We start from the raw sequence: 27,768 nt of genomic DNA, 5'->3' as shown, positions 1-27,768 counted from the left end.
TCCGCCTCTCTCTGTCTCTGCTTCTCCCCCCTCTTCCACCCCCGTCCGGTTCATAGGAGCTCTGGAGTGGTCAGCTGCGTCAAGTCAGCCACAGATAGCCAGGACAATACCGGAAAATAGGCGATTTCGCCTTCAAAATAAAAGTGTAACATTTGTCACTTACGGGCATCAATTGGGTATGACAAGGTTATGGCCACTCCTTATACCTTAGTTAGGTGAGTTCAAATTTGATGTTGTGGTTATTCATCATTATAATGGTAGGCAAAGATCCATAGCCTACAAAAAAAAAGAAAAAAAGAAAAAATGGCAGAAATCTATTTGGAAGCCATATCTCAAAAAACAGCAACAGGGGAGAATTCAGGAGCAGTGTTACCTCTGACTGAGCTGTGTGTGTCTGGTGACTCACATCTAATAAATTATCACATTGATCAAATAATATTATCTTGATAGTCAGTCACTGGTCCATTTCAAAATACTGGAATGGTTTTTGAGGGAAAGGAGCAATTTTATTTTAATTTAATGCAGATTCATCCTGAAATGTATTCTGCATTTTTACTATGGTAGTGGTAAAAATAAAAATGTTGGTCGATAAGACTTTTATTTTGGAAGTTCTGACCGGAGGTTCCATGTGTCATGCTGTTTAGCTTGACGCCGCCAGCTCCACGTTAGGTACCGAAACACCACAACCACCGGACCACTATCTGTCCTGCTCCGGTGGAGAGAGAGATAGAGGGACTGACTCAGTCGAGAGGACAGATAAAGAACTAGGGGGACGGCTTCCAGGAAGGTTTCCTCGGAGGAAAAGGAAAAACTGGATTTAACGAGCAAAGAAACCCATCACATAAAATCTTTACAAGAGGGTTCGCGACTCAAAACAGCCGCCCGCGCTTACAGCTACAATACTGCCTGAACCAACTGCCGAAGGGGTCGGTTCAACTGCGGTGAACTTTGTTCTTAGTCGTCAGCTCTGTTTTATATTTTGCAACTTTCTCAGGTTCGTCGATATCAGTTACAGTGAAATTTAATTGCACTTAATGGGGCATTATTGCGAGAGGAGGCTCTTTTTTAACGCACTGGATTTTAACGTGTTTGTAGTGTGATTTACTGAAGGCTTTCTGCGGTAGACCTTCTTTGCTGACAGCAGACATTGCAGTAGACGTTGTGGCCTTATAGCAAAGTGCACCTTCAAGGTTACTCATTAGGCAACGACTTTGATGAAATTAAACGAGGCATGCGCTCTCGGGTATGGTTCAAGTAATGTGGGACACGCCCGCCAGAGATAACAGAGCACACTACCTAAAGAAAGGTGAGGCGGTCTGTCAACGGTGCAACAAAACTTCCAGGAGAAAACTGTTTGGACTCACATCACATATGAGTGAAGACAGCAACTCACCGACATCTTTTTGGAGTCAAATTGTAGTGGCGTTGTAACTGAATATCTGGAAAAGCTCGGCATGGAGCTGTTTTCCTGGATAGGAGAGTGTTGTTGAGGAGTGTGTCAATAGTCTAGCAGGTTTTTATCAGGTGTTTTTACTGCAGAAACCGCTAAGTTTGCAGGGAAACCCACCCCGCAGAGTTAAAGACGTCTGACACTACCGAAAGTGAACGACGGTTGGTTTCATTCAGGAGTTTGGAGGTGACTGGTGTTCCCCGCTCGCGCCGGGACCATGGCCTCCTCGCGGGACAGCTGCTTCTGGTTGCTCTGGAGACGGACCCTCCTCGCGCTGTGGCTGTGCGCGCTCGGGGCGCGCGGGGCGGAAGATGGGAGCACCTTCAACGCAGAGGTAAAAATAAATAAATAACGTTAATGCTTAAAAAAAGTTACACTGTGTCCAAAGAATGGCCGTTATTAACAAACATTCATTTAAGCAAGAAACAATGAGAGTTAGAGGTTTACAGTGATTTGTAGGCTATATCTTCTTATAACAATCCTAGCTGTTCTCAAATCAGTGCAAGTCACGGCATCAAGTGGCTTTTTGCTGTGACACCAGTATATAAAAAAACAAAACAAAAAAGAAAAAAGAAAAGATACAAATGTTGACTAATACTCTCTTTTTCGAATGAATAACAAATGTTATTCTTCTGCCAAGCACTGTAGTTCTCGACCAGTAGGCTAGATAAACAATCATTGCTATGGGACACAGCAGCAGTTTGAGTTATGATTTTATATCATATATTGTGATAATATATCATATATAAATAAATACATTTTATTATTGTGATATTACATCACTAATATTTAAATTTACTGTCCAGGGCAGGAACTATCAGTTTTATGGATATGTTGCTGATATTAGTAATATCATTATGCCCTGACCATGTCTTATTGAATTCCCTGCATGGTAACACAAGCACATCTGGATAGCAACTTTTATGCTGTGTGGCAGGTGCAGGCTACAAAATAAGAGCCTATTCACTAGAAGGACACTAGCAGGAATTCAGGCCAGTAGGTGTGAATTTTAATTGTGCATTGTGCATTGCAACCAGTCAAAACAAATGTAAATGGGGATTGAAGAAAGGGAAGCCTGTTATCAGAATAGCCATTCTTCTACACTTTGTTATTGTGATAAGTCCTAGTGAATTAAATATTAGTCAAATGTAAGTATCTTTTTTTATCTACTCCCTCAAGCCCTCTCAAGGACCCCTGGTGGTCCCAGGACCCTACTTTGGTAACCGCTGTACTATAATTCAGTCCAGAAGCCAAAATGTGCAAAAGCAAAGCATTCCACTCATGCTGACACAGTGACACACTCTTACAGAGCATCACATTTGGAGCAGTTATTTAGTGAATGAAATCGGACCATTCTATGATCGACTCTGTTGCTTTAAATAATCATCACAGTACAGAGCCGTGTAGGCACAGGCGGCGTGTCAGAGAAAATTACCCAGCTCATATCTTCCCAACAAGACATCCAGTGGTGCCTTCCCTCTGTGCCAATTTGTGTTGGTAATGCTCTCTCTCTCTCCTCTCTGGCTCTGACCTCAGAGACCTCAAGGACACCCGTACACATTTATTTAGGTGTGTCACCAGACGACAAGGTGTCAAGTCATGACTTGAACCGGCGCTTCCAACATTCTTGGGCCACCTATCCAGCAGCCATGGGATTGTGTGTCTGCACACTTGTTTGTTTTGAGAGGCAATTTGAGAGATAGCAACAAGGAGGAATGAGCTGACTTTAGACATTTAAGAAGGTCATTAGTGGTGGAGCTGTTATTGTTTGTGTCTGTGCGTATTGACTGAGAGAGAGTGAGATAGAGAAAGAGAGAGAGAGAGAGAGCGTCAGGTCATTAGAGGAGAGCTTGCATTGTTTACCAAGCCCAGCGACCAGGGGGGTCTGTCTGTCAGCCAGGTTACAACACATTCTGATGGGGTATTAACATAGCTGTGGTGTGTGTGTGTGTGTGTGTCTGTGTGTGTGTGCTAATGGGCCTCGCTGAGAGAGGAGAGGGTGGTTTTATGCAATGTGGAGACTGATGAGCAATTATTAAACACTTATAGCACAGTGTATGTGCGTGTGTATGTGTGTGTGGTGATATTCTGATGTTGTGCAGAGTCCAGGACCGACAAATGAAGCTGAATGTCTGAGAAAATCTTTCGTTTTGTTCACTAAACAGATCCTGAGCATTAACATCTCATGTTCTCTGCTCCACACGTTGTTTGCGATTTTGTGTCACTGTGGAGCAGTACAGTAACCATCTGTTGGTTAAATGATTGCATGATAATAGGCTACATGTTACACGCTCCATAGTTCTTTCCCATGACTAGGTGGTGACCAAGATTACCAAGCCCCGTGTCATTTTTGAACATCCCCTGTGTTGTGTGTTGTGTGTTGGATATGGATTATGGACTATAGTGAAACCGTCCCTCCCACTGCGGCCAGTCTCCCAGGCCTTTTGCTGTATAAAGGAATGTGTTCTTAATCAATTTACCCGGTTAAATAAGGGTGAAAACGAGGACAAAGTTTGGTTTGTTTGAAGGGAACCAAATGTGAGAACAGTCTAAATTGTTCGTATCAGCAGTGGGTGTGAATCCTGACCATTGAATGAAAACACCCAAAGGAAGAGTAATGCATACATTTATTCTGGGGGAGAAAAAAATACCCTTCACTACAAATTGAACTCGAGCTTCACTCTTCCAATGTAGTTCAATCTGTGTGATTATAGCTTGGCCTGGGACCCCAACTCCTACTCTGTCTGGACAAAAGGGATGGAGTGGGAGGACAGAAGAATGAAGGCAAGGAGAGGGATTAGCAACAGAGTGTGTGTGTGACAGGAATGTGAATGAGTGTGATTGAGAAAGTGAAATCAAAGGATCAAGAATAACATCAGCGGCAAAGAGAAAACATTGTGATGGAGTTTGATGTGAAAGGCAGAGAGGGAGATAGAGGGCAGAAGAGAGAAAGACAAAGATGGGGGAGAGAGAGAGAGAGAGGGAGTTGACGGGGGTGGCAGCGGTCAGCCTCAGCTGTGCAGCATGTGATGGCTGAATGTGACAGCTGTTCTCTAACTGGGACACACACACACACACACACACACACACCATGCATAGGCATGCTGGGCCGGGACTCCGAGGCATCTTAGGAGATACAATGGACCCTCTTGTCTGAAGAGAGAGAGAGAGAGGACTGGTGAATATGAGTGGAAGAGGCTGAGAGAAGATAGAAAGAAACAGAGAGATTGTAAGAATGGCTGAAAGAGAGAGAGAGTGAGAGTAGAAAGTGTGGAGTAGCAGGGAGAAGACACACAGCAGTAGGGGGGGGAGGGGCGATCGGTGGCTTATTAAGTCTGCAGGACACAAGCAGCCAACTTCCTCAATCTTTATGCTCTCTCTCTCTCTCTCTCTCTCTCTCTGTAGCCATGTAATCTCCAACGTGTCGTCTCTTCACATTCCAGCCACTTCCTCCCTGCTCCCCTGTGATTGGCTATCACAATGGCCACAAGGTTCTCATTGCTACGGTGATGGGACATTATGAGGCAGGGAAATGCCATGAGATGGGGACTGTCTCCTGTGTGTGTGTGTGTGTGTGGTGTGTGTCTGTTTTGCGCATGTTTGTGTGCATCTATGTTTGCGTGTGTATTTGTATGTTTGTGTGTATGCTTTTGCTTAGATAGATAGATAAGCGAAGAAGAAGACTTACTATTGGCATGGCGTGCTTTGTACCGGAGTACGACCATTACAGTGCGAAAAACCATTCCTCGTTTTATAGATTCCCATCAAATGTCAAGGAGAGGAAGAGATGGGTTGATAAGATAGTCCCGTTGTGGATAGTGTGGGAGATAATGGAGGAAGATGTTGCGTCAAGTGTATGATGGGAAATTAAGTTCTACTCGATCTCTGCAATGTTCAAGGCGTCAAAACTCGTGGCTTTTATTTTGTAATTTTAGCTGTATTAAGTACGAAAGTCTATACTGGATGTAACGTTGGCATTACCTCCATATTCTCCTATTCTTTCTCTGTCTCTCTCTTTCTTTCTCTCTCTCTCTCTCTTGCTCTCTCTCTCCCTCCCTCCCATTTTCTTATCCATCCTCTTGGTAGGAGTTTGGGGGGGGGTGGAGTAGGAGATGGCAGCAGACCAAGCCTGGGAATAAAAGCTCTGTTAGTATCTTGGCTGACATTGTGGTGGACACACACACACACACACGCACACATGCACACACACACTCACACACACACACACTCCTGGCTGGTTTTACAACTCCTTGTATATTGCCGGGTCCTGGTTTTGGCAGGTAAGCTCAAGGACTCTTTGAAAGACTATTTAATAGACGAGGCCCAGCGTACACACATACACACACACACACACACACACACACACACACACACACACACACACACCAGCCCCTCCCCCCCCATGCCTCCTGTAGTCCAAGACTTGTTTTGTATTCAGCCCAGCTGATGAAGGAAGGTGAGTGGCCAGACTTAAGTACTTTACTGTTTTAGACGAAGGGGGTGGGTGTGTATGTGTATGTGTGTGTGTGTGTGTGTGTGTGTGTGTGTGTGTGTGTGTGTGGAGGGGGGGGTCATAGGCCTCCATACATCTTCCCAACAGCAGCCGCAGCTTCGCCCTTGTTCCTCACTATACCCGGCTGTAAATACCTGCCAGGCATGAGTGAGAGAGAGAGAGAGAGAGAGAGAGAACCCATGGGTACACACACATACATGCAGCACAAACACGCAAACATTAACACACACACACACACACACACACACACACACACACACACACACACACACACACACACAGGAGAGACAGTCCCCATCTCATGGCAGTCCCCTTCCTCATAACATCCCATACTGTGGCAAAGACAGCCTTGTGGCCAATCACAGGGGAGCAGGAATGTGAAGAGACAGCATGTTAGAGATTATACATGCCAATAGCTGGGTTTTCCTAGTATTTATATTCAAATTATGATGCGTCGAATGAGAACGGCCCCCTTCTGGCGGAAAGGTTTTTTATCGATAAAGAAATTGTATCTTAAACAGTGATGGGAATGCATTTGTCTAGGAATTAATGACTTTTGCAGCCAAATGTCTGTAAAATATCTGTCCACCACAACCTCTCAGAAATGTCATACCCGCCGTCTCCCATATATAAGTTTCCCTCATGGTTGCATGGCCATTAGTTGCTGCATTATAGTATTGCAAAGAGCATTTCTTTGTTTTCGACTTCAAACAGCATGAAATATGACCAACATTAGCTGTCACTAAAGAACAATAACAACTTGCCCAATACTAATCAGTTCTTGAAAGATTTTCCATTTTCTTGTGGATGGGTTTTTTGACATTCAGGAAGCCCATTTATTTGCTTCAACCCAGCTGATGGAAGCACACCTCATTTGCATTTTGTTTTTTGCAACATTTCAAAAGTTCACACAAAATTCACTTGACAGTTGGATGGAAACATAGCTAGAGTAATAATATCAAAGTCAGGTTTTTAAAACTCCTTGGGCAGAAGCACTCTGAATATTTGACACTGAATAATTTGTTGTTGTTGTTGAATTATTGTATTTAAGTTCAGCTGATAACTGTAGTACTCTATATAGTAGTTATGTTTTTGGTTTTTCTTATTATTGGTTTATTCTTTGTGATGTTAGCAATGCAAAACAATTGTATGTTGATGAAGCAATTAGAAACGAGGGAGTTTGCTTTGTGAACCCTGCCACCTGTTCCTCTGGCCTTGACTGTGTGTGTGTGTGTGTGTGTGAGAGAGAGAGAAAGAGCGAGAGAGAGGGATGGCAGAGAGAACAGTAAGATAGTGGTTCAGGAAGTGTATGTTTGTGTTTGTGTGTGTGTGTGTGTGTGTGTGATTGTGTTTGTCAGTGTGTTTGAAGCTTCCTTATCTAAATGCAGAGGTGGGTCAGGGTCACATCCAGTTCAGCCCTTCCTATGCCTCTTCCTGCTCCTACACACACACACACACACACACACACACACACACAGCTGATACAGCCAATACACTGCTGTGTCGGAAAGAGAGAGAGAGGGAAGGAGCTGGTGAGAAAGAGATAATGCCAAAATAATATTCCACTTTATTTGTTACAACAGACATTAAAGCTCCTATAAGTAAAAGCCAGTTAAATAAACAAAACAAAAATCATCAGATATGAGTTAAAAACTGGGTTGAAGGGAATAAAAGGAGCAAATACGGCAGGAATAACATAGGTATAAACTCCACTTGTAAAAGCCTGTGTATAATATGCAATCACTGCACTGCCGATTTCAGGTGCTTGTACTGAAATTAATATTCTGCAGCTTTCTACTCTCTATCGCTGATTGATACTGCAATACTGATACTGCTCTGTCATAAATATAAAAACTATGCTTTTATTTTGAAGGTAAACCCACTTATTTAGGTGTGGCCAGTATCAAGAAAAACAAGACTTTTGCAGATTATGACTCTAACAAATACAATGTGACTATTTACGTAACAAGCATTTTGTTTTAAAGCCAGCTAACGTTAAGAGAAAGCAATCAGAGCAAGCATAACAAGACCAGTGAGCCATTTCAAGGTGAACAAATTCATTGCATTCCTAGCACATAACCAGTTGACTTATATTGACCATGCACTTTTACTTTTAATTGAGTATATGCAAAATATAATAGCAAATACCAAAATACCGCCACCATTCCCCTACTAGTACAGTGGTAAGTTGATCAAATTCTATATATTTAAGTAAAGGATTTGTACACTTGCTCAACCGCTGCCTATGACCACACAGGCATTTCCTGGTACTGATTGACTCTTGCTGTCTTAAATGATCTCAATTACCCTCTTCTGTTTATTTGTTCAGGTTCTGCAGATGCAGACGAAGAGCATGCATTTTAAAGAATGGTTATATATTTGAAAGATGAGTGTTTTTAAGAGAGAGAGAGAGAGAGAGAGACAGACAGACAGACAGAGACAAAGAGACTGTTAGTTGAGTTTTATGGCTTTTAAGGAGTGGGTGAGTAAATACAGAGATCTGTGAGTAGCATTGTGCTGAGGAGAAGAAGGGAGTGAATTTGAGAGGGCTACACACACACACACACACACACACACACACACACACACACACAGAGACACACACGTCATAGTTCCTAATCTATTCCCCGGGCCACCATATGGAGTGTGTCCTTATGTAGGTGTATCCAGTGTCTCAAACAACCCAATCTGTGTGTGTGTGTGTGTGTGTGTGTGTGTGTGTGTGTGTGTGTGTGTTGGTGCATGTAGCTGTGTATGTGTGTGTTTATATGTGCAAGTCTGCATGTGCGTGCTTGTGAGTGTGTGTGTGTGTGTGTGTGTGTGTGTGTGTGTGTGTGTGATATTAGGTTTCTGTATAACAGGTGGAACAGACTTTGCCTCATCTGTGATTGGATCATGTATCAAGTTTTCTCCCTCCGAGTCCCATGCTGTCCCCCCTCTTCACACACACACACACACACTCCCCCCAGTCCTCCCACCCTCTCTCCTCCCAGTTACACCCCTTGACTTCAATCAGATACAGTAGGCCTCACACTGTATTCAGGGCTTGACATTAATCTTAATAATAACAATAATGAAGACAAATGATTGCATTACAAATGTCGCTATTTTGTTGAACTTAAACAGAACACACGTGATATTCCTGTGATTCCCATAAAATCGCTGTTTCTGTGTCCGCAATTGATACTGATACTGATACTTCCTCACTTGGAACAGCTGTCGTTCATATATGTTTTTCCTCCTGTGTGTCCCCAGTCGTGGCTGAGGATGTACGGCTATCTGCCCCAGGCCAGCAGGCAGATGTCCACCATGCGCTCAGCCCAGATCCTGTCCAGTGCCATCGGCGACATGCAGCGGTTCTACAGCCTGGAGGTCACTGGACAGATGGACCCGCAAACCGTCAGGTGGGGCAGGACTCAAAAGTTTGACAGTTCTTAATATTTTTCAGCACAAGACCTGAATTTCGTAAATTTAGACTTGCCCCAGGACTCATGAAAACATAGATGAACCTGTCCAAAAAACTGGCCTGCAGCCCATTTTTGGTCCTAATCCCTAGCTTTAAGAAATGCTGAGTTGAAGGCTTAAATTGAACTGACCTTTGCTATCCCATTTAAATGGTTGTTGACAGCAGGTAGTACCCCAGAGGTTAGAGAAGTGGGCTTGTGACTGAAAGGTTGCTGGTTCATATCCCAAATAAGAGAAGAGAATGAGTAACTCTTTCTCCTCCCTCAGTAATTGCCATTTAGCAACTGCTCCAGTGGCCAGCAGTAGAAGACTGGTTGCATTAGGCAGCTCCTAGGTGTCAATATGAAGCTGTGGAAAAGAACATGTATGCTCAGTCCAATGTACCTAGATACATGGAGGTAAAAAAAATAAATAAATAATTGCACAAATATCAGCAGAAGAAAACAATGGTCTTAACTTCTTACTTTCCTTCATCTCCTCTGTCAATCCTCAACCCACCACAGAGCCATGAGGCGACCCCGCTGTGGTGTTCCTGACAAGTTTGGAGGTCAGATCAAAACTAACGTCCGGCGGAAACGCTACGCCCTCACTGGACATAAATGGAACAAGAGCCACCTCACCTACAGGTAATAAAAAGATGTTCTGTTAGTGGGATAACATCACTATGGATACAACTGGCAGCAAATCAAGATGTGATTTGAAGTAATTCCAAGTGGCCACTGAATAAAGGAGCTTTTCTGTTGATAATATGTTGTTTCAAGAATACATACATCACCATGTGATTTACATATTGCCTACAAAAAACATGATGCATGAACTTGACTGGTCTGAAAATGTGTGAACTTTTGCTTGCTCAAACCAGACAAAAGCCTTAAATTGCTGATAATATTCAGAGGAAAAACTTCCTTTCCTTGTCCCCCTAGTATCCAGAACTACACTCCTAAGATCGGAGAGTATAACTCCTACGAGGCCATCCGGCGGGCTTTCAAAGTCTGGGAAAAGGTCACCCCACTGACCTTTGACGAAATCCCCTACCAGGAGATCAAATACGGCCGGCGTAAGGAGCCCGACATCATGATCTTCTTTGCCTCGGGTTTTCATGGGGACAGCTCTCCGTTTGACGGGGAGGGGGGCTTCCTGGCCCACGCCTACTTCCCCGGACCCGGAATGGGCGGGGACACGCACTTTGACTCTGATGAGCCCTGGACCATAGGCAACCAGAACCTACAAGGTAAGAGACGATGGGTGCTGTCAGTTTGATGGGAGGGCTTTGGCATGACATCAACAAATCCATTGAACTGATTTGGATCGTGGATAGTGTTATTGTGTCATTAAAAGCAGCCTCAAAGTGCTACAGAGGAAAGATAATTAAAAACACGTAAAACACAACAGAAAAGTAGATGATGTGCCAAGCACAGAGGTGGCTATTTACTAATTCACAGAAAATGCCATTCTGTTGAGAAAGGTTTTTAGGCCTTTTTTAAAACAGCCCAGCCCTCAGGTGGTCGGGCAATTCATTCCACAAGTGTGGGGGGGGGGCAGCCACACAGAAAGCCCAGTGCCCCATGGTGTGAAGCTTATTCCTGAGGGTTTGGAGCAGGCTGTTGCTTGACTTGAAGGTGCAAATGGGGGATTGTGGGGTAATTAGGTCCTTGAGGTCGGGTGGAGCATTTCTGAAAAGTCAGCAGAAGGGTTTTGAATTCCATCCTAGAGGAGATGTGGAGCCAGGGTGGGCGTGACGTGTCGGTGTTTTTACGCGCTGACACATCACACCCATCCTGGCTCTGAATAGTTGACAAGAGTTGAATGAACCGACCTGAAACGAGTTGAGTTGACATCAGGTTTTGGTTGGGCTGCTGAGCAGTTGGCAGCACCATACCCCGGCCATATTGTGTAGGTTCCATTGGGTCCATATAATTCATTGCAAACAGCTGTCCCCGCTGCCACGCTCCTACACGGCTTCACTTTAGAAGCAAGTCTAACCGGAGCTGGCGTGGCCCAGCCAGCTACATCATCTCTCATTTGTCAGGCTCCGCTCCACCACTTACTTCCATAAAACTTCAAAGTCCGTGCTTGGTGACATCACATGGCCCTCACCCTAACTGTACCTCCCGACGGCTCTCAAATTTACCCCCACTTATGTTGCTAGGAACTTGTACTGACATATACTAATCCATGCACACACTCACACACACATATCCATTCTCTTGCACACATATTCACACACACACATGCAAACCCACGCATGTCTGTACCTCTATACTTTTGAGGACCTCCCATTAACTATATTCATTCCCTAACCACTAACTCTAACCTCAGCCCTCAATACTACATGCCTAACCTACCTGAACCCTAACTGTAATTCCAACCCAAAACTTGAAGCCCAAGCCCTGATGTTAAACTAGCCCCTTTCAGAAATGAGCACTGGCAAAATATCCTCATTTTGGAGGATTATCCTCATTTTCCTCACAAACACACCAAATAGTTATATATATAATTCCCATTCTGTGCCTCAGTCTTGTCCTAGTAGTACACCCATTAACCCTGTTAGCCAGAAGGGTTTCGGTGACAATGGGCTTCCCTGCCCTGTTATCTACTGACTCACACACAGCAGACACAGGTGGCTGACCTTTCTGTGCGTGTGTGTGTGTGTGTGTTAGAGTTGGGAGTAAGCATGTGTGCATGTGTGTACCACTGTTTATCTATACAGTGCTTGTGCGCACAAATGTACAAATGTGTACAGAGATTGTTGTGTGTGTGTGTATGCATGAATGCTAGTGCTACTGTGTGTGTGTGTGTGTGTGTGTATCTGTGTGATCTGCTGTGTGTGGGAGGTGTTGCAGGACAGATCACAGGGACAGTGGAATGCCACAGTAAGTGGGAGTGTGTTCCACTTGGAGAGATCAGTAGACTGGTCCCATTGTTGCACCATGCCACTCACACAAGGCCTAAGTAACCAAATTACAACGCTGTCTGACTTTAGACACATCTGTCCACCTTTGCACACCATAAAATACAGATGTAGCCTTCACACAAGTCCTACATTTTAATGGAATGCCCACTGCACTATTGCTGAAAATTTTCCCCAAATCAATTTTTGGGGAAATTCAACTTTTTGTTCAACCCCAAGTTATATAACGGATATAACTTGTTTCCCGAGTGATTGACATGTCGCCTGTCCAGTGATCAACAGATCGCCGATTATGGACCAATAGCAGGCGACACTGCCAATAGTGGGTTCCACCCTTTGCCTCACTTTGGCTGCTCCTGCTCTAAAAAATGTCAACATGGCAGTGACTGTAAACACAATCTCCAGGCTTCAAAACGGCCCTTCAGAAGCCAACGGGTGATGTCACACTCACTACGTCCGTCTGTTTTTACAGTTTATCATTCAAACTGAATCACACTGAATCCCTACCAGCTCCAGGGGCGCTGTAGCCTGTGTAGCTGACTCCGACCTCCCTGTGGAGGAGGGCGAGTAAAAGCAGAATTTCCCTCCGGGATCAATATAGCATCACATAAAAAAATAATGAGACAACAGCTCACAGTAAAACCACACGTTTCATCCACTCGTAGCAAATGTGGTGCTTTTTTTGCTCGCCTTCCATTACCTCAGTTGCATTTGTCAGTGAATAACAATTGCATGTGGATCAACCTTTTCTTGTAAACCTTGTGACGCATGCTGTTCTTCATCAGCCTCTCTGAAACAGATGCTCTATTTGCCTAACAAAAACACCTTTTATGCCCAGAAAACTCCCTGACACACAGACTTGAACACACTTCTAAAAAAGCTGAAATACTGTAGGCCAAGAGTGGCAAAAAGGTCAGGAGCCTTTATAGTCCTTTGTGGACTATGAAACTTAACGTGAGTAACTCAGTGGTTAAAAGACAGAACAAACTGGAAGAGTGCGTCTTGGTCGTTAGGGCGCTGAGAATGCTTTAGTGTGCATTTCCTTCAGCTGGGATTTCCCTTCGCTGCTAATGAATGAGTTGTGAGTCGTGGTAAACGAGTTAACGAAGCTGCAGAGAGGGAGAATAGGTCTTGAATGACAAAATGGAGTGTGTGTATAGGGTAGTCAGAGTTAGCGGCGGACGGGTTGGCTGTACTCCCAACTTCGCCAAGACGTTTGAAGTTTTGCTCTCGCTTTTTTTTTTCTGTCAAACTGAATGGTTGTCACGGTTACCTCACAAAGCCCTCTTTCTCTGTCGTCCGCGCACTCTCTTTCTTTTCATCCCTCACTGTCTCTCGCTCTCTTTCTTGCCCTTCGCTGCTCGCTCGCTCTCCCCGAGTGTTTGCTGCAGCTTAGCAGGCCGCGAGGACTTTCATGTGACTCTAAAATTATATACGGGGGGGGGGGGGGGGGGGGGGGGGGGAAGAGGAAGATGAAGTGTGTTTGCTTGTGTGTGTGTGTGTGTGTGTGTGTGTGTGTGCGCAATGACAGGCATCCAGAGCATCCCCCCTTCCCTTGCATGCACAGCAGTGACATCACCTAGTCCCATGCCTCAACAGGATGATGTCACTGGCACAAATCTGGCCAATCAGCCTCAGCCCCGAGGTCAGACAAAATGGCGGGCAGGTTCAGAGTTCAGCCAGACCAGAGGCAGGAAACAAAGAGGTATTGACCGAGGGGGAAGTACCCAGCTGTGGGCTGGATCCACTTCAGAGACGACCTATAGGAATAGGTCAGTCAAATCTAAATCAGGTTTTTCTTTGTTTTTACTTTTCTCATAAAAAAAAGTCTGTAAGGAGTCTTTTGTCGAGAGAGGAAGTTGACGCGGCGGTCAGTGTGTCACAGCTGTGCGCACTCTCTGCGGTTTGCCGTGCCAATGTATAATTGTTGTCACAGCATTAGACAACGGCAGCCCTTGATTGGCTAGAAATGTATGCTGATTCATATCAGCGATCATTAGCGTGCCTGTCTGTGATTTGTGTGTCAGATCTGTGGAGATCTTCATTGACACCATAATTGGGAGAAACACTGAACAGGCACATTTTTCTACGTTAACTCCATAGAGTTAATGGGGGTCTTTCTGCTGACTGTAGCTTGCTGCACATAGGCCTACAGTCCTATAATCCTGTGGTTTTGATAAGGCACACTTGTATGAATGCATGTGCACACTAGGGATGGGACGATCGGTTATGGCCATATAGAATATTCCTGCATCTCTGTGACATCCCTCCCTCTCTCTTATCTCCCTTCCCCACCTCCATCCTTCCTATCTATCCAGGTAATGACCTCTTCCTGGTAGCAGTCCATGAGCTGGGCCACGCCCTGGGCTTAGAGCATTCCAACAACCCCCTGGCCATCATGGCTCCCTTCTACCAGTGGATGGAGACCGACGACTTCCAGCTGCCCGAAGACGACCTGCGGGGCATACAACAGATCTACGGTAGGTTTGGGGCATTCTTGGGAGGATCCTCTTGGGGCACGCTGTCCAAGTTGTATCACCATCACAGGATAGCCAATTAAGAGGCCTTTTTGTCAGTTATGCCAATGGCTGTAGAATGACTGAAGCAGCGAGACTGGAAGACAAGACTTTTAAAACATTACCTTTTTTGTACAGCAAAGTGACCACTGTGTCAAAGATAGATCAAAGCCATATGTCCATTCTGGTAAATGTCGCACAACCGGTTTCACCCACCCTGTTTGTGTCTCCCTGCAGGTCAGCCAGACAGTGGCCCCACCCAGGCCCTGCCCACAGTGACGCCCCGTCGCCCGGAGCCCCGGCCCCCCCAGACACCCCCTCGGAACCCCGACCGGCCGAGGACCACCGACAGACCGGACCACTACGGACCCAACATCTGTGAAGGGAACTTTGACTCAGTCACCATGCTCCGAGGAGAGATGTTTGTGTTCAAGGTAAGGGGTTCAAGGATTTTTTTTTTTTTTTTTTACTTGGAGGCACAGATACACTTGGCTTGGTCATCCTGGAACAAATTACTGTTTTATGAGTCTCCTAGCTGGCTTGGCCTAAGTGAAGAACATAAAAGGCTAGTGGAGAGATGTTCACCTTCAAAGTGAAAGGGTTTACTTTGTGTTGTATAAGTTTGTTATGTGTCGTTGCTTGGAAATTCAGTAGGCTTCCAGCCGAGCAGCTGTCCTGACACGTTAACTGTGTCAATAAATCAAATCTAAAAGAATCTGTTAAGTTACCACTCTCTCCTGGAGAACCTGTAGAGCCTTATTGGCACGTGCATGGCCAACCAGGGGCCTGTTTCCAATCAGGTCCTCAGTGATTGTAAAAAGACAGGCCCGCTGTCTTTTATGGGATGGAACGCGGTTAAAGGGGCAGGGTGCGGTCAGGTGTGCGCCTTAAAGAGCCTTTGGACCCACACAAACCCATTCATATAGCCCAAAGCAGCAGTTAGCTATTAGCTGGGTTTTACCTTTAAGAGAATGTTCTTAAAAAATTCTCCGCTAGTACACCAACTGGTCATATGGCCCTTGGCTGCAGTTAGCTATCAGCTGGGTTTTGGCTTTTAGGGATATTTAAGATATTTTATTATTTTGCCACCCACCATATGGTCCTTGGATGTTGTCCCACATCTGCTGAGTCATTTCACAGATCCTGGGGGTAATATGGAAGTGGCAGCCAATTCCTGAATTCCCTTAAATGCCAGTGGCAAACACAACTCCATTTCCCCCATTGCCTTTGTCCCACTGCAGGATTTGAACTATGACAGCCTATACACAGCGCTGGTCCACCATGACTGTCAATACTGTGTTTCAGTGGGAGAGGTCAGAGGAGGTGTCCAGTGTTGGCAGCATTGGACAGTGAAGTGGTGTGCAGATATGACAAGAGTGCTGGACGGAGATCATCCAGGCTTTACACTAAGAGCACGTTGACTTTGGGTGGACTGTTGTTTTATGAACGCTTAATGCTTTCACCAAATGGGTTCTGCAAGCTGAAATTCTATTTCAGTGTCACCTCCAGAGGGCGAATACGTGCGGATTGGAATAGTTAAAAGACGAAAACGAGGGACTGAAATAGAGAGAGCATCAGTCTGGCTCTTGACAGTGGACTGCAGCAGTCAGAGTCACACAGCAGAAAACATTCAACAGCGTCAAACAGTCCAGCACATCTTGAACTGGATCCCAGTCCACCTAAACCTGTCGACCTAACTAGTGCCAGGAACCAAACATAGAAGTATTTTGCTCGCAGAGCCGACAAATACGGACACCCAATCGACCCAAAGTCAAAATTCTGGTATCATGACAACGCTACTTCCAAGGTCTATTCTAGGAAAGAGCGCTGTCCCTCCAAACCCACCACGCTCATTCCGTGAATATCTCCTATCTTAGACTGTAAGTGTGTTTGACACTGACCAGCAGTCGCCAGACTTGGCTTCCAGCTGCCTGGACATGGACTGCACACGCTCAGCTGGTAATATCCACGTTCTTGGGTTTCATCTGCACTGCTGAAGTGGGTCTGGACGCTGTTCATCAGTGTCTGAAATTAACTTTTGGCTTACCTGCCAAGGGCACGTAAACTAAGAAAAATGACCTGCTAAGAATAATTTCTTTTTTTTTTTTTCAATGCTGTTTTGTGTATAGAACTGAGTATTGTGTGAAACAATCAATAAAGAAACAAGAATTTAATTTTAATTTAAGTTTTGATTTAAAACTTGCTCACTCAGCTGTACAGGGTCCGAAATTAACACCCACCAAGCGTGAAATGCCTGTAAAAATTTGTCTTTGGCGGATTTGGTTTTTTAGATGATAACATTTGAACAGCTATGTTGTATAGTCTAAGTTTAGTTCTGCTAAATGGTGGATCATTACTCTTCTCTGTCATTACGCTGCACAGGTAACATAGACCTTACTCGATGTACTGTATGTGTGGGAGTATTCTCTATCACATCAGTACCACACTCTCTCCGCACTGAGTCCTGCCCATTAGAAGAAGAAAGGGCTTGTCATTCTTGGGGGATAATTGCTCCTTTATGTTCTTCATGCTTCTGTTCCTTCACGGCGGAGTGGTAGACATTAAGACAGGCTGTCAATAATATAGCCCGTTCACACTGGGATCTGCTCTGCTGTGTTTCTGAACACTATTATGATCTGTTCTTTCTTATCCTGGTCAGCTCTAGGTGCTGTCAGTTCACACAAATGGAAGAACACCATCAGCTCTGTTTTGTTCTGTTCTATTCTATTCTCCTCTCCTCTCCTCTCCTCTCGTCCTGCTATTCTGTAGGTCTACCTATTCTATACACATTCTGTCCTGTCCCGTCCTTTCTTCTCTGTCCTGTTCTGTTCCTCTATTCTCTCCCACCCATCTCCACTCTGTTCCAGTGTTCTGTCTGCCAGTGCGTCCTGTGTGAAGGACAAAGCTAGGTGTGCTTGCCAGGAAGAAGCCGCTCTGAGGTTTTTACCATTACATTACCCAGGACAAGCTGGGCTACTGACTCACCGCTAATGAATGAGTCTGAAGGCTTCTGGTGTAAATCTGTCTGCCGGCTTGTACGCACATACCGTATACGCAGTATACGCTCACACGCGTTCACAAGCATTATCTTTCTTTCTGTGCTCGGGGTAAATTTACTCGGACAAATAGATCATTTTAACAGTTCTGTATAAAAGTCATCATGTAGCAGGCCCAAAGCAACAGGGAGCGTTGTGTGTCTGAGTGTGTGTGCAATAATAGGACATGTGATATAGCCAGCAGAGCGGAGACTGGCTATTATTAGCCTGCTAGCGTTTAGCCCATTGTTGGTTAATTGTACGTTCTGGTCTATTTGTCTTGTAGAGCTCAGTATGCTTGGCATGATGACAACCCAGTAATATCCACAGCACTATCAGACCTCAATAGGAAATATAGGTAACACAGTATAGTGACAGAAAAGTGACTTTGGAGTAACTTTCATAGCTATCTTTGTATCTTTCTGTCTCTATCTGTGTGTGTACATCTCTCACTCTCATGTCTAAAGCTACAACAGTGTGCTCATGAATGTTTTTGAAGAGTAGGGGGATATCTGTAGTGATATAGAGAGATATTTTGGACTTTTGGTAATATTCCATAGCTGATTTGGCCATCAGTTTGTTTTGGACTAACTCCTGGCTGCTGGCTCGAAGCCTGGAAGAAAGGAAGAGAAAGAGAGAGAAGGGCAAACTGGAATCGTCAATTGTTATTTGTAGCTTTGGACGGTTGCTGAGGACAAGAAAGGACGCACACAAACACGCATCTTACTTTCTGTCCTCTCAGGGCCGTTGGTTCTGGCGGGTGCGTCGGAACAGGGTTCTGGATAACTACCCCATGCCCATCAGTCACTTCTGGAGGGGCCTGCCCGGAGACATAGACGCCGCCTACGAGAGGCACGACGGCAAGTTCGTCTTCTTCAAAGGTACGGAAACACACACATTTTAATATATTAGTGTGAAGTTTGGGCTTAACCCTGGCTTTTCAGTCTTTTACGCAGGGTACGTCACCATGGTAACGTAGGCTGCACAGTTAACCTGCTTCACAGCTGTATATGTTCAGGATACCAGATCCAAACTAATAAAAAGTGCGCCTCCACGGCAATCAACTCCCTAGAAATATAGCATCACCACTCCTAGAGGATCCCCTGGACTTCTTTTTTAATAATGTTTGTTGCAAAAGTTCCATCTACCAAACCCAATATGAACAAAAACATTGCATTAAAATGAATGAGACAAATAATAATAAATCCCCTTTACAGGGAATACTATTGAATTAACAGATAACAAGAAGGGCTGTTCGCAGCGCAAGGGTATTTAGAGTCCAGCAGAACCACTTTGCTTTCCATGATTATTTATTATATCAGACATACAGTATAATAAATGTTTGTAGCATTTGTGCATTGCAATTTACCCACTCTACATTAGTTGACTATAGTTATCAATAATTAATTACATTTGCCAATGCATATTAACTGCTGAAATTCTTTCATAGGATTCCAAGAGTGATTTGTGCAATAGATTGCGCCCATATTCCTGAACATGAGGCAACTTTGTGAACAGAGAATCTTTTCACAGCCTCAACTGTGATGACACAATCCTGTATGAATGAAAAGTATGCCCACAGTGCCTTAACGATGGGACAGTGATAAGCCTATTTACTTGGACATGCAATTTTCCTCCAGCAATCCTCTCTAGCCTCGGCAGCATTAACAGTGTTACTTTTCACTGTTCTATTTTTTTGTATTGCTCATATTTAGGCCTATTCATCATAATAGTTTGTTCTTCTTCACAGAAGAACAAACAATAGATTCTAAAAATCCATTTTTTCCCCGAACGTCCCACTTCTACAGCCTACTTAACATGTTGAAATTGTCAGCGGCATATGTTTACATAATCCCACAATTGTTCATAGTCTAGTTTATTGCTGCATATTTTTACATTCTGTTTGTGTGCTTATATTCTGGTTCATTTTCCCTGCTGAATCCTATTACTTTTGCCACTGCAACAACCTAATTTCCCCACGGTTCAGTAGTTTCATCTTAGTTTATCTTAAATACGCTGCTCTGGATCTGTCCATGTTGCATGTGATTGAGTATTTGTTACAAACCCCGCCACTTTCATGTGAATGCTCATAGCTGGATAGGAAAATCCTGGGTTGCCAGGTTGAAGTAGTAACAATCAAACACAACACCAGTATTTGCTTGGTTTCTATTGAATCAGCTCTGTTTCATCTGCCATGCCAGTGCAAAATAATAGCTGACCTTGGCGTCATTTATTTATTCCTTTGGTATGATGCAGCATCCAAGTTTTATACTGTAAACCCATTTGGTCTGGCAGCGTTTCAACTGTTTATCCTGGAAGTATTATATCTTTTTTCTATCTTTATAGGATGATATTGCATTTTTTTTTCTGATAGTGCAGGGTTGGTGTCATCAGCATATGGAACATAAATGTTTCCTCTGGGCTCGGATGCATTCCCGCATAGAAAGCCATCCGCCATCTGGTTTCTCCTTTACAACCCAAATGCAGTTATATTGCCCAGTGGTAATTTCAAACCATCATGTCATAATGCTATCAAATTATAACAGTAAAACAGATTTGGGGTCTTTTTTCATCTCCTACAGATGATGGTGAAGATATATGTCCCCACCTCCCTAAGAAAGCAGTGGTATACAGTATAATACATTCTTAGTACAGAGTATAAATCTCTTTTAACGCGGCTCATTATTCAAACTGTGTGAGTCACTGAGAGCAGTTTGTCTTTTACAACGGCGGATAAAGTTGGAGCCGTTGAACGGAAATGAGAGGACTAGCCCTTTAAGGCAGCTGGGCTTCAGGAGCAGCTGATGATGATGATGATGATGATGATGATGATGATGGTGATGACGATGGTGATGATGATGATGTCATTGGCAAGTGTCTGGCTCTGACACTTGGCTGCAGTCCATCAGCACAGAAAGAAAGAAAGTCAAGAACCCAAGATTTGCCCTGTAGCACATCTGGCAGACTGGAGAGCCGGAGAAAGACACACACACACACACACACACACATACACACAGGTGGGATATCTATTACTAGAACCTCCAAATGCGACCAATCAGACCATTCAGCAACTTGACTTTCTCTCTGACAGCATTTTTATGATATCTTTGATGAACAAGTTTGAACATACAACATACATCTGTAGCTTTCTTACTTTCTGAGGTTTTTTTGTTGGCGGTGATTCGTCCATTTCCAAGACTTGGCTCTCACATACATTATGTTTTATGTCTTTTTTTCCCGACAATGATAATGGGTTCTGCCAGACCTTCCTCCTGCGCTGGCACAGCGCTGTGGAGGAAGGTCTGGCTGAGCGAGACTAATTTCCTCTGGACTAGACTATATGTAATACTGTTATCTATTATTTATTAATTTACTCTCCTTTCTTTTTTTTGGTGAACTCCCATTGTGTTCAGTTAGACATGGCAATGTTGTTCATGTAACATTCATGACAAAGTGCCACTAAAGCTTATTGAATTGAATTGAATTGAATTTGGGGTCTGAACAGAGTAATCTTGAGTATAGCTGGCTTGATGGATGGATGGATGGATGGATGGATGGAGGCAGGGAGCCAGGATTCCCACTGGTCATGGAATTCCTGGATTATGATGGAATATCAAGATTCCCGACAGAGAAAAGTCAGGGAATTTGATCATTTTCTCTGGGAAAGTCAGGGAATATCAGGGAATTTTACAAAGGGGAAACCCAACCAACTGGTTTCCCAACCAGTTTCACACATTCATTACATCAGCTGTTTTTCTCCACAACAAGCCCAACACTTTGAGTGGAAACCAGACTTGTTTATCCCTTTTGAAAAACACCAACAACAAACCAGGAAAGGAATCAAATGTTTTCGGTCACTGAGGCGCTCCGCCTTCGTTATAAAAAGTCACGGGATTTTTTTTTTTTTTTTTACGTCAGGGCCAGCGACCGCGGGAACCCCGGGAATCGTTACGTCAACCTCTGCTTCTCTCCAGATGCTGAGCGGAGAGGTTTCGCTCGTAACGAGGGGCGAGGGGCCGGAGGTGGGTGGGTGGAAGGATGGATTTTGGGGTGGGGTGGGGGGTGTAGAGGGGGGATGGAAGCCAGGAGGGGAGATGTAACGGTGCCAGAAGGGATGGAGTCCCCCAGTCTGACACAGTGAAGAACAATAAAACTTTCCCTTCAACGAGAAATCTGCTTTAGACCAGCCGCTCCTAATGGACAATTACAAGCCGAACCGAAACTCCTGAGTCAATGATGTCGCTCGTTTCTGTTTTGTTATTTGTTGCCTTGCCAAAAAATCATTATTGCATTTAATGCGATTTACACCAAAAGTTGTGTGTAATGCTGTTTTAGTTTATCTTATTGTTCCTCAGGCCTTTTCAATTATTTTGTGAAATCTATGCCAGCAAATTAAATGTGTATGTGTGTGTGTGTGTGTGCGTGCACGTGTTGCTGTGTTTGTGCGTGTCAGAATGCGTACGAGTGGGAGTGCATGTTCATGTATTTATGTATATTTGTGCATGTTTGCGTAGGTGTGTCTATATGCGTGTGCGTGTGTGTTTGCATGTTAATGTATGTAGTGTGTGTGTGTGTGTGTGTAAGGCTGTGTTAACAGTTTCCAGAGCTACAGCTCCAGGGTTATGAGTGGGAGTGGATGGAGGGGGAAAGTCCCACTGTATGCACCATAAAGAACCATTAACCATGAGAGCAATTCCCTCTCTCTCTCTCTCTCTCTCTCTCTCTCTCTCTCTCTCTCTCTCTCTCTCTCTCCTCTCTGATCTATGTTTCTGACTGTACCTCCCCATCCCCCTTGTCTCCACATCCCTCTTGTCTAATCATCTCCTCCCTTCTCCTGCTCCCTCCATCTCCTCTTCCACTCCTCTCCTTTGTCTTCTTCTGTCCTTTCCTCTCTCCTCGATTTTCTTCAATCCTCCCTGCCTCCTCTCCTCTCCTCTCCTCTCCTCTCCTCTCCTCTCCTCTCCTCTCCTCTCCTCTCCTCTCCTCTAGGGAACAGATACTGGCTTTTCCGAGAGGCCAACCTGGAACCAGGCTATCCACTGGAGCTGACAGACTATGGCCGAGACATTCCCTACGACCGAATAGACACAGCCATCTGGTGGGAGCCGTCCGGCTACACCTACTTCTTCCAAGGAGACTGGTAATGAAGCCTACAACCCAATTTTGAGGATGTTATATTATTTATATTTTGATCTGGTTTGAACGTATACACGGCCCTTTGCACGTTGAGCTTCACCCCCAGAGCCCATGAAGCCTATTTGAGATCCACTGCATATATAAAAAAATACAACAATCTAAAATAATTTTACTAACTTTTGGAAAAATTAGGCTTATGGAGTAGAGACCACAGCTACAAAAGCACATATATGGTTGTCAGCCAGGTTGACTGCAATCTTACTTAAAAACATTTTTGCCGTATAAACAATAAACCAAACAAACTTTTTTGTTTTTGAATTGCAATGTTATCCCTATGATCAAAGTCCATGTTTGTGAGCATGCACAGCTCTCTCCCATAGCTAGAAGTCGGAGAACCATGGCTCTAACGTTATAAAAAGACAAACACTGAACTGCTCTACTGGTAATGAATTAGAGACTGATGTTGTGGCTTCATAGGATGTCCATGTGTATGTTTACTGCCAAATGACTTTATTATTCTGTAGTGCTGCAGTGTAGCAGGCCTGTATGCCTGTGAATGCCTGTCATTTTGTTAACAATGCCTGTCTGCCATTCACTGGAGCAGCTTCAGGGTTTGGCTCTTGTTAATCTTACACTTAATCTTATTACAGTATGAACATCTTGCTTCTGTCTTTAGGAGCAGCTTGCTTCTATTCATCTAAACTGAAATGACTAAGATCATAGGAATAACGTGAATTTATGGTGGATATTCCCAGTAATACCCTTTAAGTATTAAGCTACACAAGCTACATTTGTATAGCTCTTTTCTTAACAAAGTGCTGTGAGCAAAACAAACATATTAACAATCAGCTGTAATACAGGGAGGGCTTGCACTGCTGTAGAACAGACATAGTACAAGAGTATGCAACTGTAATCTAATAATACAAATATACATAGAAAAATGATAACACTATAGCTGTCTTTTTGCAGGCCATTTGAAAAGTCCACTGAGCAAAACTCAGGATCTGATATAGAACTGGCTTGGATCAAGTTTCATGTAGACCGAATGTTCGCCTAGCGCATTGCACACACTCACAGACTTGAATGGTCATTGTGGAAAACACACCCTATATACACACCGTGTACTGCACTGTGTAGTACACGTGACACTTAACAGCGTAACAGTGTCCCGGACTTGTTTAGATGGCTGATAAACAGTAACATCTGCCTTCTGTGCTGCTGTCTCCAGGTACTGGCGTTTCAACGAGCAGTCCCGCTCGGCCGACAGAGACTACCCTAAACCAATCAGTGTCTGGGGCTCGTCGGTTCCGTCCACTCCCAAGGGGGCCTTCCTCAGCGATGACGGGGGTGAGCCGAGATGACGAGAGTGGTTTCTGTCAGCGCGCGTGTGTGTGTGTGTGTGTGTGTGTGAGAGAGAGAGAGAGAGAGATAAAGAGGAAGGAGGGGCTCTGGTAGCCAGAGACACGCCTGAAACAAAGAATCAGGGTGTGGTCCTTCAGTCATAGAAAAGAGAGGGGAATGGGGGATGGTGTGTGTGTGCGTGTGTATGTGTGTGTGTGTGTTGGGAAGAGAATTTGAGCTTACACATGGAGAAAAACAGGTATCATGTTGCCATGCTTAGTGAGAATGGAAGTAAAGAGGAGTGATTTTTAGAAGTCTAACCTTCCAGCAAAACCTACATCCATACTGTGCTTATTCTGCTGTTGCATTCATTGTAAGTCGGTATTTTGTCAGCTGAAATAACTAAAATGTAAATGAAACATTCCCCCATACAAAGTTCAGCAAATAACTCTAAATCTGCTTTTTTTGTAGAGAAAGCGCTGCCTGAACCACATTTTGCGATGATAATGAAAAGCTGATTGCACGATGCACACTTTGTCTCCATAATGACTTGCTGCAGCGGCTGCCACTATCAGCAAACAGTGCTTATGTATCACTCTGAAACACTTAGCAGAAACTCCTACAACAGAGCCAATGTGCTACCATGCTGACTCCGTATGATCGGAGTAACAGCTACTAACAACTCCTCTACCGCTATACCTCCTCCATTTTCATCCCGGTTGTTGTTGTCGCAGACTGTCAGCTGCCTACGCACCGTGAAGCCTCACCTCTCTCCCTCTTTGAGTTTGGCTGACTCACAAAAAAAATGGTCAACGTCAGGCGTTCTCTTTTAAAACTTCTCGACTTCAGAAAGCGCCCCGCTCCGCCTAAAGAGACACCAGGCGGAGCGTCTTCTCCAAAGTGACATTTTCTGTGTGCCTCGCAGCCGCTCCTCATTCCCTTTGAAGTGAAAAAGGCGCTGGCAGAAAAAAAAAGCAGAATAGTGTGAACATGGCTTAAGACTGTTGAGGTTTTCAAATGAATGGCATTTGTAAAGACTATAAGTTGCAGTGTTGTGTAGAATTTTAGTAATTTTAGAGACAGTAGGGGTTCTTACATTTATACACCAAATTATGAATTTAAATGTCCCCAATTTGATTCTATCCATGTCTTGCAAAGACGTCTGTGTTTTGTTGACGCCACAACAAATGACCATGAACAAGCAAACATGTCACATGACTTGGGAAGAAAAGGAAAGATATTTGAAACATCATTATTATTATTACTAAATATTATACACAACTGGGAGTATGGCAGTGTCAACAGAGCCATGACATCACTGCAAGTCATGGGTACCTGAAGGCTTGAAATGCCATTGATATTGTTTTGTTTATTCTCTCTTTACCTTCTCCAGCTTACACCTACTTCTACAAGGGCTCCAAGTACTGGAAGTTTGACAACCACCGTATGAAGAGCGAGCCGGGCTACCCCAAGTCCATCCTCCGGGACTTCATGGGCTGCACTGTGGACCTGGACCCGGACAGGGACCGCGACACGGACGCCGACCCGGGACGCAAATACCCGGACGTGAACCGGCCGCCGTTCAACCCGGACGCCGGCCGCGACGGCGACAAGGGCAAGGACCGGGGCGGGAAGGACCGCGACGGCACCGACGCGGACGCCGGCAAAGGCTCCGACGACGGCGGCGACGACGAGGACAAGCGCGAGGGCCGCGAGGAGGACACCAACGAGGTGGACGTGGTGCTGAAGGTGGACGACAGCGAGGAGCGGACCATGAACATCCTGATGGTGACCATCCCACTCTTCCTGGTGCTGTGCATCCTGGGATTGATCTACGCCATCATCAGCACGCTGCAGAGGAAAGGGGCTCCGCGGCTGCTGGTGCACTGCAAGCGCTCGCTGCAGGACTGGGTCTGACCCTTGGTCTTAGGGACGCTGAACTTTGAACTTTAGATGGACCTTAGACAAGCCTCTTACGCCTCCCCTCCTCCTCCAGTGATCCGTCTGTCTCGAGTCTATGTGCTCAGTCCCCGCCCCCCGCCCCCAACTCGTAGTACATGTGGTAGTAGATGCGTACCTGCGAATACTGTACTGATATAGACACACACACACACACACACACACACACAGTAGCATTCACAAAGACACAAGAAGCATGCATAAACACATGTGGGCTCTTACATATACATATACATACATATATACACACACACACACACACACACCACTCTAACCTCCTCCCCTCCCCCATGGTGCTCTACAATGCGTTGACTGTAGTCTATTTATATGAGAGAAGTTTGCACATTGTTTTCTTGTTTTTGTTGTGGTTCATAGTGTGTGACTTAGGTTTTTTTTTTTTTTGTTATCATTAGCGTTATTTCTAAACCAGGAAGGCTGTTCTATTCTCTCTCCTGTCTCTGCACCCCCCCCCACCCCCACCCCCTACCCCCCTACCCCCCTTCCCTCCTCTTATCTCAGTAGGGGTTTTTTCTCCCAGATACCTGACATCTGCTTATACGATCAGGGTCGCGATAAAAAAGAAATACACAGAGACGGCTAGAAAAGAAAGGGAGATTGATAGACAGACCAGTTAAAGAAGGGTTCGGCGGAGGTTTCACGTCCTTGTCCTTCCTCCTTTCATCCTCGTTTTCACCTCAAACCCCCGAGGACTCAAACCCCAAGCCTCTGCAGTACAGTACGCTTCGGGTGGGATTTGAGTTGGAGGGAAGGAGAACCGTTTCTGAACTTTGACTCCAACAATGGGGGGTTTATTCATTCAAAGAACTCTGGCTGAACAAAATATAATGAGTACTGCTTTCACTAACCTTTAGTGTATCTAGCCAGTTCTCAGAGTGCCTCCTGTACCTGGCACTGCTAAGACCTTTTCCTTTGTGCTACAGAGGATCCAGACTAATGCTTAATTTAAAGAGTCAGCTCAGTGTGAAATAACACAGGAGAGAGTGTGTTCATATCTGTGCGTTAGAGAAAACAAGGGAGATACAAAGCAGTGACCTTTGACTCCAGTATAGGCTGTAGCGCTGCAAATGCAACACAGCAATCACATGGTGCAGCCTAATGCACCACGCAGTTTGTAATGGACTTTTTATAGCCAGCGGTTTGTAAAAGGACTTTGACAGCCTCACCGACGACTTGTGGTCTCTCTGTTGTAGAGAAATCCCATAGATGAAAGCACCGGGTGGGCCTGGGCGAGAGGATGGATACTGGCTCATGTGAACACAGACTGGTTATATCCGCTAATCCTCTTCATTAAAAAACAGCAGGTGTGTGCGAATGCTGTTAACCTCCGTGACCCCCAAACTAAACCGTGAACTCCCAGAACCAAAACACACACTCCTTTTCATCTCGCAAGGACAGAGATAGAGAGAAAGAGGGTGCGCACA

General features: G+C 44.7%; 1 protein-coding gene across 1 annotated transcript; it reads left to right on the top strand.

Annotated features, from left to right (window-relative positions):
- The first annotated feature begins 1,667 nt into the window (after nt 1-1,667).
- mmp15b (matrix metallopeptidase 15b) lies at nt 1,668-26,284 on the top strand. Its single transcript, XM_071896217.2, has 10 exons — nt 1,668-1,784; nt 9,219-9,367; nt 9,932-10,054; nt 10,352-10,659; nt 14,658-14,819; nt 15,093-15,289; nt 18,633-18,771; nt 22,880-23,030; nt 24,255-24,373; nt 25,761-26,284. The coding sequence occupies exons 1-10, from the start codon at nt 1,668-1,670 to the stop codon at nt 26,282-26,284; spliced, it is 1,989 nt and encodes a 662-aa protein (XP_071752318.1).
- The last annotated feature ends 1,484 nt before the right edge of the window (nt 26,285-27,768 follow it).

Source organism: Centroberyx gerrardi, chromosome 1 (genome assembly GCF_048128805.1).
Source record: "Centroberyx gerrardi isolate f3 chromosome 1, fCenGer3.hap1.cur.20231027, whole genome shotgun sequence".
Classification (NCBI taxonomy): domain Eukaryota; kingdom Metazoa; phylum Chordata; class Actinopteri; order Beryciformes; family Berycidae; genus Centroberyx; species Centroberyx gerrardi.
Note: the sequence above shows the minus strand (reverse complement) of the source record. Positions and strands in the feature narration are given on the sequence as shown.